The sequence below is a fragment of the Prinia subflava genome, chromosome 2 (assembly GCF_021018805.1).
Source record: "Prinia subflava isolate CZ2003 ecotype Zambia chromosome 2, Cam_Psub_1.2, whole genome shotgun sequence".
In the NCBI taxonomy this organism is placed as follows: Eukaryota; Metazoa; Chordata; class Aves; order Passeriformes; family Cisticolidae; genus Prinia; species Prinia subflava.
The window spans coordinates 65,271,192-65,284,355 of record NC_086248.1 but is presented as its reverse complement, the minus strand read 5'-3'; the positions used below and the strand labels follow the sequence as shown (position 1 = coordinate 65,284,355).

General features: G+C 41.8%; 1 protein-coding gene across 4 annotated transcripts in view; it reads right to left on the bottom strand.

Annotated features, from left to right (window-relative positions):
- UTRN (utrophin) overlaps positions 1–13,164 on the bottom strand; it is a 343,691-nt gene that overhangs the window by 262,849 nt on the left and 67,678 nt on the right. For all 4 annotated transcript variants that reach the window (XM_063390324.1, XM_063390322.1, XM_063390325.1 and 1 more), the window contains 4 exons: positions 6,589–6,681; positions 5,079–5,156; positions 3,258–3,350; positions 2,218–2,390 (listed from right to left, as the gene is read on the bottom strand). In XM_063390324.1, the coding sequence (XP_063246394.1) occupies positions 2,218–2,390; positions 3,258–3,350; positions 5,079–5,156; positions 6,589–6,681 (437 nt within the window). The remainder of the gene's footprint in view (positions 1–2,217; positions 2,391–3,257; positions 3,351–5,078; positions 5,157–6,588; positions 6,682–13,164) is intronic.

Below are 13,164 nucleotides of genomic sequence, written 5' to 3'. Positions count from 1 at the left end.
ACGTGTAAGAATAAGCATGGATAGTAGACATGGACTTTGAAAACAATGGTTTTAATAAATCACAACCAGGTACTTACCTAAGAGGGAGAAAATCAAACCAAAAAGCAGAATTCAATTCAAAGAGGAACTAAGCTAATATTAGTTAATGAAAGAAACAAGTACAGTAAAATGCTAATAAAATTATATGAGCTAATAGGTTACTTACATGCTGCAGGTTTTACAAAGTTATTAGATATTTTAGTCAAGAGGTAGTACAACTAACAATTGTTGACAGATACATAAAGAGAAAAGAAAGATATTAAATTTCTTAATTGGATGCCATGAAGATTCTATTCTCCTCTTTTCAGTGCCATGTTAAACTAAAATAAAAAAGCAATACTGAAAAATGCCCCTTAAGTAGGAAGCACTACTGTCTGGGTAAATTTAATAGCTTTGTTGTCCTATTGCTTCTGCAACCTGCCCCAATCCTCTTATTATTTGCAAATGCTTTAAAGTCTCTCCTTCAAAGCTGGAAAGCAAAACCTAGCTCAAGATTTCTTAAAAGTATGGGGGAAATGGTGCTTCTCTGACTAAAGGACTTGTGCCCAGGGACAACAAAGCTGAATTCTGACATGCCAGCAGCTGTCAGGCTCCAAGGAATAGGGAATAAAAGGCTCAGAGCCAGATTTTAGGGAGTCACAGGAAAGCACAATTATTCAGTCAAAGCTTTCAGCTGGGGCTTTTGGTACTTAACAGTGCTCTGAAAAGGGCAGAGCTCACAGACTTCAGATCCTGCAAACCTAAGACCATAGTCATAACAAAAAGGACAACAGCCTAAAACTAATTTTTCTACTTCTCTCAGGTCACCCAGGTTTCATTTGTGTCTAAAGCAGGCACACAGGCACACACTCCATCACAAAGCTTCACACATTCAGCAGCAGAGCAAGGCCACTACAGCCAGTTGTGCTGGTAGGAAAATGACCACAGCTGCTCACATCACCCAGGGGAGGGACTTAGTAATACTTGTGATGAATTCCAGCGAGGTGTTTGGTAGTCAAAGGACTGCTCTGTCCTTGCATAGCAGTCCTTCTAAACTTGCAGAAGTCCTCAGTGTGGTGCTGGCCCTCCTCACACACCCATGCAGGCTGAACACGTGCCAGCTCTAGTCCACAAGACGCAGAGGTATGCCAGGGCAGACCTGGCTGAAGCCAGAGAGCCTGGGACAGAGCCTATTGCAGTTACCACAGGTCAAATGGACACTTCAGAGAAAGCCCAAAGTGAATGTATGTTCTGCAAACACTTTGCATCTGCTGGGTGTAAATATGAATGTTTGTAAAGCATTTGCTGTGTCAAATACCTGGTGACCAGAAGGTCTGGGTAAATTCTAGAAATTATTATACCATTTCCACATGAAAATGGTTATTTATGGGTAAGAACAGTCAGACCTAGCAGAGCAATGAGCTGACTTCTTTAAAGAGACACTGGATTAGATTGCCCAGTATATCTCAAAGAAGAAAGTTTTAAAAAGGAAGAAAAAAACGTATGCTATGTTAATAGAATCTGAAATGATGATTTATTTAAACATCTGAAGAGTTCTGCAAAAATCAGAAAGAACACAAAAGATCTCTGCAAGAAACTTTAATGCTATTCCTTATAAAGTATAATGAACAAACTAAAGGATACTCTAGATACCTGAAGTGTTCTATTACCCTTTGAAATTCTGCCCCACAGTTCTCCTGAAAGAACTGCATACACTTGTCTTTCAAGCAAGATACATTAAAAACCACAAGAAAAGCAGTAGTCTCTCATTCCTTCATTTTGAAGCTTCTGTATCTTCTTATTGAAATTATATGGCAATCTGCAACGGAAGAAATGTTTCTATTTGCAGAGAAGGGCAAGTAGAAGGAAGGAAGTACAGGTGAAGGAGATGGTCAGCTCCCCCTTCCAATATATTCACTGTGAAATGGATACCAAGTGGGATGTAAATCCACTCCAATTAGCAAGTGTTTGTGCATGTGCAGGAACTCAGTGTTACACTCCTGCCTCAGCTTCAGCCTTTGCAAGGCTCTGGCAATGTTCCACCTCTGCTATTGTTACCACAAAAAAAAAAAAGACAAACAAAAAACCTGGACAATGAATCACTGAAATAGGCTAGAAGCTGTCAAATGCTCAATCATGAAGACACAGAAAAGAAGCTGTTTACTTCGCTAGGTCAAAGGTAAGCTGTTTGCCACTTACTTGTGTCTGTGAATCACAGCATTAAAGGCAAGTCCGTCAGCCCAGCTCGTGGTGAAGTTCAAAACGTTGACCTGACTGTAAGGTCTGGTGGACTGCCGAACCCAGCTCAGCAGTATCTTCTCACTGTTGGTCTGCTGCAAATCTGACATGATGTTCTTCATGACATCCTTCACCTGCAAGACAACAACAACTACACCTTACAAACATGCCTCACTTTTCCTCCTGACAAAACCAAATTACTTCACAAATCATGGAAGGGGCTACTCCATGAAAAGCTATGACTCAAACTCCAATTCCTCACATTTGGAGGAATTTGGGAATAGCAGTCTTCAGGCCATTTTTGCCCTCTACTGATCACAAGAACCAGTGATGCTTCGTGTAATAATAACACATTACTCTTACATTATGATCCTCCCAGTCTCCTTGGTGCTGTCTGCTTTAAGCATAGGGAATAATACTCCCCATTGCCTCTTGCTGTGGTACAACCAGTAAACAAACTCCAAAAATACAGCTTGTACAGGTTTTCTGCAAGAAGAGGCTATCTGCTCATCCAACGAAAGTAGTTTGTTGTTTGGGTACTAGTTATACACATCTACCAAAGTCCCTGAAAGTTAATTCAATTATATTCCCAGATACTCGGATAAACCAGGATCAATTCAGACTATGAGACTAACAAACCTACGAAGCAGCTGTAAAATGCAAGACAAACACAGCTACCTAAACAGTAAAACACTACCTGTCTCAAGCCTTTGAGGAAGGAAAAGAAATACAGTGCTGCAGCCCAAAAAGCCTCTCTGCAATTCACACCAGCAGGAACTAAACTGAGCGGCTGAGCACAACTGGGCACATACGAGAACACAGATCATGGGAGGCAGCCAATAGACTTCGAGCAGGAACCAAATACTGGCCTGCCTTTATTTACCAGCCCAAAATAGAAGCAGTATTTTCTGCCACCAGGAGCCTGGGAAGGTTTGTGAGAATCGCAGCAGAACAATGTACATGATTCCTGGAAAGGAAGAGATCTCACAGCAGCCTCTCACCTGCCAGTGCAAGATAATGCTCCACAGCAGCCCCAGAGTCAGCTTGTGATTTCCATCAACGATGTCAGTTCCTCCAATGTTCACCAACTCCACCTGGAGAGGTTGAATCACTCTCTATTACACACTGTTATCACAGCCCCAAGTCACAACCCCACCCCATATCCCTGGCTGTCCAGCCAAGTATTACCAAGTGCTCTGAAATTAAAAGTAGTTGAAGAGAAAAGCAGAGCTGACAGAGAACTGTTCATCTGAATTTGTCATGACAACTGCTTAAATAAACTTAACATTAACTGCTTAAACTGCACGACAAAAGACGGCACCAAAGAAGATATTCCATTGGAAGAGTTTTATTCTCTCCTCTAAATATACAGGTGCATACCAGCAGTCAAAACTGAACAACAGAAATGCAAGCATGAAGGATCTGATAGGAAAATAAAAGTTTAGGAAGTTTGGCCCCAGGGGTTTTTTATGTTTTTTAATTTGATTGACAAATCAAAAGAGTTGACTTTTCTTACTTGGAACCATTCCTCTTAAAGGATGAGGTTCACAGGATCATTGATTACCTACATCCTAGGTTTGTCTGACCCTTGCAATATATAAACACTTTTATAAATTATTTCACGAGTTATGAATATTGCATAGCCCACAAACTCTCAAACAAGAGAATGCAACTGCTTCTCAGTGGATGCCTTTGCCCTCCATCGTAACACATAACACACTTTCTAATGAAGCTAAGCAGTAGGCATAAATCAAGTACGTGACCTTAACAACCTTCAGCTAACTAAGACCATCTGTTTACTTCCAGAAACCCAGATGCTGTCAGCTTAAGGAAGAAATAATTAATTATTGCAATTCAGTATTGTTTTATTTATTATTATAATAAAATAAATCAATTTCAAGCTGAAAAACTCATTATTTATCTTTTAAAAAGTTAATATTTACAGTACCTCAAAGAACAAAAACAACCCACTGCCAGCTTTGTCTGCTTTCAAGAAATGTGACACTAGTCCACCAACACAGAGGGGAAATTGCAGTATAATACAGCATGTTGGTATCACCCTTCAATCAGCAGTGCATATAAATATGCCCATGCTTTCTTCTATTTGATGTATTTTATTGCCAGAATGTTCTTATTATGTTATTTTAGTGACCTGACATTCACAAATAGAAATTCTAATTATAGAGAGCACACTTAACAGGAATTGTTTGTCAAAAAAGGAAGAAAAACTAAAATCACTTCACTATAGCACCACTGTCTTCCAGGCAGTAAAAACAAATACTCAGACAATAATTATTATTTTTATTAAAGGAGGAATTGATTTGCTTGCTCGTTCTTTTGATCAGTTACCAAAGCTGCAAATTAGAAACACTTTACCATTTGACACAGATGACAGAAGTCAATGAAAAGACCCTGCTGGAAACAGAGAGCAGGACAGTCATGAAAACCTGCCATCCCCTTACAGATTTCTACACAAGTTATGCAGCATTACTAGAATCTATTTTTTTTTGTCCTGCTGTGTTCATCAGCTATGCAATAGCAAAGCTTCAAGGCACCTTTTTCTTGGAAGCCACACACATCTCAACAAACTACAGTTTTGTGACTGGTAGTTTAATACCATTATTAAGTTTGCATTTTAAGATCTCACAAAACTGCTGGACACTGAAATACTACATCATATAAGAAATTATGAACAGTTTGCCCATCTCAATGAGGTCTTATTTTAGGTACAAAAAAATTCTTTATTCTCTCTATTCTGGACTCATTTACATACAACAATAAACTAAAGAATCTCTCAAAAAGTTGTGGAAAAACATGCTCACATTGTTCTGATGCAAGACTTGCAGTACTCGGTTGACGTTATTTAAGGCATGTACTCGTGTGGAACCTCGTTCTTTAGGCTGAAAATAAAAAAATTACAATCTGTTCAAGATCAGAATTAACGGACATACCAAACAAGACTAGAGAAAAATTCTCCAGATTTTAACTTTTCATTCTTTTAGTAGTAGTAAGAAAACCCAAACAAGATCATCCACAACAATTTCAAAATTAAAACTGGTCAGAACAATATTTCCCAATTCAAGGCACAGGACAGGCCTTGGATTCAAAATGTGTTTCAGCTCATCTTCAGTAAGTCCAAAATTTTTATTCCCAGCATCTACAGAGTTATAAACTGGCAATGCAAAAGCAAAGGGAGAGTTCCTGGGGAAAATCTGAGGCTTTTGAACATTTGCCAGAGTACTTGAAATTTTCTGGCTCCCAAGAGAGAACAAGCAGCAATTTGTTTTTCTGGCACCAAAAGCCTGCTAAATCTTTGCATACTGGGAAGAAGTTACACTTCCTGACTTTCCCTTCCATTTAATATCAGGGCAAATAATAAAAAGAACAAAACAAAACAACTCCACAACCAGAAAAAACAAACCACCAAATAAACCAAACCTTCTACTCTTGACAATACCTGCCATTACATTTGCTTTTAATCACCATAATTTAATTCCTGTGGCAGAAAGTGATCATACTGCAAGAGCGCAGAGCTGAACTTGGAACACAGTAATCAACTTACTCCTGTTGTTTTCAGCATACTTCAAGTCACACCACAAATTATTAAAAGTACTAGTGAAACACATCTGCTTAAAAAACCAAGTAACCTTGCAACATGAAATTTTATATGACTGATGGCTCCTTATATGGTTCATAAACAAATTTGAGACTTATTATAAACAGTGAAATCAAGAATATAATTCCAAGTAATGGCACAGGTTTCACCATATTTCATGCACCTTTCTGTAGAGCCATCAATGTTAGCAAGGGAAGAGTTTTCAGCCACACTTTCCCATACACATTTCAAGGAGTTTTCAGCTTTTTCCTGTCTGTAGACAACAATTTTTCAGTGGAGATGCAGATTTTTACCTCCTAGCTGTTGTCTTTTTACTTTTTTTTCTTTAAGGGATCTTTCACGAACTTACTAGAAGCACACAGGGATCCAGCTGAACACAGGTCTACCTGATAAACTAGAAAAAGACCTTTAAAAGATCTCTGTTAAAAACATACACTATGTGAACAACACCACTGGTTTTACATGCTTTGCTAGACAGTATGTAAACCCTCAAGACAGGGTTACACAGTTAAGTTTCAGCCTGACCCTGTATCTCATGACTGAAGTTCATGGGAATTTCACTGGAACTGTAGAGAACAAGTACTCACTACAAGCAAAATAGGGTTTTAAATAAATTCAAATTTAAAAAAAAATCACATGCCTCAGTTTGTATTTTGTTTATTCATTGGTTTGGGTTTTTTTAATACATGGAAATAAGACTCAGATGTTTCTCTTACCAGAGGTTTCCCTGTCAGACCCTCCAAGAGGTCCAAAAGCTTCCTTCCATCTTTGAGATCTGTGAACATGTCTTTCACTGGGGCCTTCCCACTCTGCAGAAGAAACAAAAGGAGCAATTAAGAAAACAGTGTTTTAGAAGAACTTCCATGATAATAGATACTTTTTCCTTTATATCTTTTAATTTATTCTTACTTGGCACTAAAAGTAGTAAATGAAAGTTGGAGGACTGCTACAGTGATTAAGAAAGAACCCTTCCCTTTTAGTTTTTTTCCCTCCTCCCTATCACTGCAGTTCTGTGCATCAGAGCCTTGTACTAAGGAACCAAATCAGTGCGTCCTGGCTCAGATTAGAGTGGATGTACTAACATGCAGAGAGGGCAAAGAAAGACAACTTGGCAAGTTTGAGGAGTCATTTGAGAAGGAATTCTTTGGCTTAGCTGCACCTAAAAGAAGAAGAAACTGAAGCTTTTCAGAAAGAAGCTATTGGGACAGGTTCTCTCAGATTTAAAAAAAGGACAAAAAATGACTTGGAACTGAGCCCTGTGTAAGAACGTGCCACTGTTCTACAAAGACCAGTACATCAAAAGGTATAATCTTTATTGAAACAAATTAATCACTTTCTCTACCATGGAAAAGAAGCATAATATGAAACCTAGAGCTACTTCAAATCATGAATTTCTAATTTTTGCTTTCTTTTGGAGTGGAGGGACTCTGTACAAGAATTGTAGCAGATGAGAGTGGAATCATGTTAACCTTTTCCACACTTTGTTTTTGTCTTTTCTCTTCTTGAACCATAAGAAAGTTACTGTGGGACAGTCTTACAGGGCAGAGGGAGAAGACACAGCCAGCAACTAAGTGTATTTGCTTTGTAATATTCACCTGTTGTCTGCCAAAAAATCAATTAAACTACTGCTTTCAGTGTCCCTTCTTTCAAGTGCCAATTTGAGGAGAAGAAAAATATTTTCTAAGTACCACAAAAAGCTCCAAAATTGCTTTTTCCTATCACCTTGACTTTTTAGCATTGCTCTTCAGAAAGAAGGCTTTCAAAGACCCACCTTACAGGACATGAATTAGCTGGCATAGATCTCACCTGTCTTCACTTATCTCCTCCTGCCCTACAGCCGATGGTAATTGCCAAATACTGGCTAACAAATCAGGAAAAGAGAACTGAACAGCTAAATGAACCCTGTTTTTTGGCAAATGTCTGATTTTCCCAAAAATTCACACGGGTTTTTCTTAGGTGTCCCATTTAGTTAGATTTGATACTTCTAAAACTACCAACATACACAAAAAGTCAGAGTTGAACAGCTGCAAAGAAATATTTTAGTTTCCTGTACAAAAACATAACTAAACATAAGAATTTCAACAAGCTAAAAAGTGGTAAGTAGGATCTTCCTCTCAGAGCATCTACTTTTCACAGATGATTCAGATGCATAGCAACTTAACCAACCTTTTAAAGCATGCTGGAGCCTACACTGGGACTACTGGCTTGAGAGATGAGGGGAGACCAATGCCTGCTACCTACCTGGACTCCAGCAAATCTTTTGACACATTCTCCCACCATATCCACATAGACAAACTCTGGTGTGTGAACTGGACAAGTGAAAGGTGAGGTGGATTGAGAACTGGCTGAATGGCAAATCCCAGAGGGTCACTATCATTGGCACAGGCTTGAGTTGGAGCCCTGTCCCTTGTGGTGTCCCCTAAGGTTCAATACTGGGCCCAGTATTGTTTAACTTCTTCCTCAATGACTTGGACAGAGGGACAGATGCCTCCTCAGCAAGTTCATAGGTGACATGAAGCTGGGAGGAGTGGCTAATACCCCAGAGAACTGTGGAGCCAGTCAGGGGGACCTTGACAGGTTGGAGAGATAGGCAGAGGGGGACTGTGTGAAATTCACCAAAGGCAAGTGCAGGGTCCTGAAGCTGGGGAGGAATAATCTCATGCAATGGCACAGGCTTGGGCTGATCTGCTGGGAAGCATCTGTGAACAAGGACCTGGTGGACAACAAGCTATCCACAAGCCAGCAGTGTGCCCATGTGGCTAAAGAGGCCAATGGTATCCTGGGGGCATTGGGAAGAACACTGCCAGGAGGTCAAGGGAGGTGATCCTGTCTCTCTACTCATCCCTAGTGAGGCCCCATCTCTCTAGGTGTGTGTTGTGTGAGACTCACGAGTACTGTGTCCAGTTCTGGGCCCCTCAGTACCACAGAGATGTGGAGCTTCTGGAGCAGCTCCAGAAAAGGGTAATAAAGTTGATCAAGGGACTGGAGCACCTCTTACAAAGAAAGTCTCAGAGTGCTGGGCCTGTTCAGCCTTGAATCGAGACAACTGAGACATGATCAATGTCTGTAGGTATCTGAAGGGAATGTCCCAAGAGGATGGAGCCAAGCTCTTCTCAGTGGAGTAACAGGACAAGAGGCAACAGGCAGAAACTAACAGAAGTTTCACCTGAAGATGAGGAATACCTTCCCTGTGCAGGTGACCTGAACAGAACAGACTACCCAGAGTGGTTGTGGAATTTCCCTCACTGGAGATGTTCAAAAAAACATCTGGATGCAATCTTGAGTAATAGGCTCTAGGGCTCCCTGCTTGAGCAGGGAGGCTGGACTAGATGATTTCCAGTGGTCCCTTTCAACCTTAACCGTTCTGTGATTTTATGAGCTACAGAACAGGGAACAGAAACGGAAATGCAAAGAAGCCTCTTCTACAGTTTATGGTACAATACAAGAGGAGATCAGCCACAGTGTAATCAACCCAGTAAAAATTAATTTACATTTCGTTTGCATCACCACACTGAAGACACTAAAAACAGGTTGCTAAGGACACAAGGAAATTGTTCATATGACCAGAAAAGCAAGCAGTAGGAGCTAACAGAGGTCTCTGGATGCAGTAATATTCAAACGCTTTTTGTGAAAGCAAAAATCTAAAAAATCCACAAACGAACAAACTTCTTAGTCACTGAAGTGTGGGCCTCTCCAGAGCAGAGGGGGAGAATCACTTGCACTGACCTGCTAGCCACACTTCTTTTTATGAAGCTGAGGATATGCTTTGGCTTTCTGAGCTGAAGCACACATTGCTGTCTCATGCCCCGTTTTTCATCCACCCGTACCCTCAAGTCCTTCTCTGCAGGGCTGCTCCGAATCTAGTTATCTCCCAGTCTGTACAGATAATGGGGAATGCTGTGATGCTGCTCCAGGCAGGACCATGTACCTGGCCTTGCCAAACTTCACAGGATTCATACAGGCCCACTTCTCCAGCCTGAAGGACGTCTGGGTGACGTCCATCCCTACTTGCAGATCAACTGCACTGGCTCAGTGTGGTCACCCATAAACTTGCTGAGGGCACGCTCAAACCCACTGCATGTCATTGCTGATACTGAACCCTACAGATCACACTATGGACCCCCGAGGGACAGCACTTGTTTCTGATCTCCATTTGGACATTGAGCAGTTGACTGCAAATCTTTGGATGCAGCTGTCTAGGCAATTCCTCATTTATTTAACAGTCCATCCATCAAATCCCTCTCTCTCCAATTTAATGACAAATGATGTTGTGGGAGACACCATCAAAGACCCTACAGAAGGAAAGCCTTTATAATTATACAATTAATTATAATTGTATTTGATTAGAATGGAGCACACACATATAACATCAAAACTGCAAATGTTATAGCCATATATCCTCAATTAATTTGTTGCCTCAGGTCCACAAGTTTAAAAGGATTTGGAACTACTGAAAAAGCAGAAAGATACTTCATTTAATGCAGTGCAACAAAGGTATTGAGAGGATATAGCCTCCTTTCTTTGCTTCCATTCCCTCACTTCACATGCATGAAAACAAACTGAATGACTTCCTCCTTTCAGTCATTCATTTCAACAGGTCATGGTATGTTCCAGCCCTGTGCAATGCACCTTGCTGTGATGGTGGAAATAATTTAGATCTGCTTTCTCAGATGAAAGACTTTTTCATTTTGCTGGCCATCAGAACACCATGTTTTGCTGTCAGTTCAAAGAGTCAACAAGAGTATGAAATTGTTTTTGCAATCTAAGCTACTCAATCCTGGTTTTTAAAAGTATCCACTATCCTCAAAAGCCTCTGTATTTAGTGAAGTCTGGTAAATGCTCTATGAGGGAAAGAAGTCAGCTCACAGGATAGATGTTCCCACATGCAAGCTGACTCAAGTTTGCTAAGAAAGGGTTGCAGCACTCACCCACCAAGCCCATCACCACCTCCACAGAAGCACACCCACCAGGAAAGCTGGAAACCTGCTTCTCCAGCTTCCCACGCCCACCTGAATCACATGCACACACCTGGTGGCAGCTGCCACCCAGGCAGCCTCAGCTGTCCCATCAGGGCACAAAGCCAGCCCTGACAGTCAGCTGATGTCCCAATGGAGCAGAGACTGCACAGGCACTGCCTCCTGCTCTGCTCACACTGCCTCCTCCCACTCATGCATTTTCCTCATACCCGAAGGCACATTTCCATGCAGTGCCTGCTATGTGAACCATATGGTCTGCAGTCAGAAACATCACTGCTCTGTCCTCCAGTGCAGCTGGATACTGGACTGCTTTCTTGGGATGCAGTTTCATAATAATTCACAATGCTTCAGGAAGTCTTCTACTTTCTTTATGCAAGCAGAACAGCTACAGATCCCAGCTTCTAACAGCCATATGACCCATGCAGTTCATCGTGCATAAAAGGGTGCAGGAAAATCATTTCTTTAAATGGCAGTCCCAAGGGATAGTCCCGTACCTTTACTTCTCAAGATATTACAAGAAAAAGCTCTGGGGCAATGCAGACAAAGCAGCCATGCACGCCCTCCTGTTCCAGGCACAAGCCAGCCCTGAGCCAGCCCTGGCTGCTGCCATCACCCTCTCTTTGTGATAAAACCCATGCAGAGCCCCATCACCTCAGCAGCAGTGCCCACCACCGAGCCGACCGGGGCAGCGGCTGTGGCAGGGCAGGGGCAATCTGGGAGCTGCAATACGTGGCCTGCTAGTCCAGGGGCCAGGAGCACACTTGAACCCTGGTCAGGGCCAGAGCAGTCTGACTCCCACAAGGGCACCTGCTCCATGCAGGGTGAAGCAGGCAGCCCTAAGACCAGCTACGTGCTGGGGCAGGCTGGTGTGCTGCTGCAAGGGCCTGGGCTCTGGGGGAGGACAAAAGGTAAGGCACAGGGCTCTGCAGCTTCACTATGCCTACCCAAATCCATACTGCTCACTCCAACGCCCAGAAAACAATCTGGCCTTCTGAAAAATAAAGTCTGTACCCACAAATACACACACAAATAAATACACAATCTGCAGTATGCAAAAAGCACATGTATTTCTCTCTGTAGAGTCTCGTCTGGCATACAGTATGCTAAGGCAATCTAAATTTCTCTTTTTCAGAACGGACATTTTACTCACTTTCTAAATACTGGCCCCTGCCAGCATCCTGTAAGGAGAAGCAGTCCATCACTGAGCATAATGGATCGAGAAATTCAAGCATTTCTCTTATAAGAAAGAGTGACAGTGACAAACCATGCCGAGCCCTTCACAAGGGCAAATGGCTAGTCACGGTTGTGTTGGTAAGTACTTAAAGAGCAGCTTACATTGAGCTAAGCACTGTGCAAATACCAGGCAGCTAACGGGTCCTTTCTCAAAGCCAAATAGAGTCCAGTTCACACTACAAACCTAGTATAAAGGACAGGCAGGGACACACTTCCTACCAGAAGATCTGTGCTGGTTCAGGGTGTAAAGCATTTACATCCCCCTCACTGAACACTTTTTATCAGTTAACAGAAGGTAGTTTTTCTCAGCTTTGCTTATGTTTGCTACAAGAGCAGAAAAAAAATCAAACCAAAAAAAAAAATCTTGGCAGAAATCTCTTTCTCTCAGCCTGTTCAAGAAGGCTTTGCCAGCAGAGCTGTACACACAGTTACTGTAATAGACAAGGGCTTGATAAAACAGACAAAAGAACATAATTAACAGACAGAAAGAGGCAGTGTTGGTTCCCCAGTGTTTTAAATTAGCACTGATAGCAGGAAAGGAGTTGATTCACTTAACAGGGCTGGTGTAAGGGAAAGAGGAAGAGGGAAAAGGAAAGGAAAAGGGAGGCAGAGCAAGAGAAAGGAAAGTAAAAAAGTAAAAGCTAGAGACTGTACGTAAGCTGTGGGCTGGACTTGCTTATGTGCTCATGAACTCTGCATGGTGACAACATTTGTTACGCACCACCAGGCACATACACAAGGATCAGAACCAGATCCAATCCATCACATTACATTTATTCCAACAAACATTTTGGTGCCAGCCTTTGTGTGAACACAAGTAAGGGAGGGAAGAGACAAAGAACTTCTGCTAGTTATCCACAGCAGAAACCACTTTTTCTGTTGATTTACCTCATGAGGAGGCAGCAGTTTATTCATGATCTCTGAGCTGGAGACCAGATGTTACCACACGTACACAAGACCAGGCACCTCAGGCATTGATTTTGCACTTTGCAGCAAGGCACCAGCATGGTTTGGAAAGAAGATACGACACGCAGGGATCTCCTCACACCAGCAGCCCTCATATGCCCCTTTGGCCATCTTTTG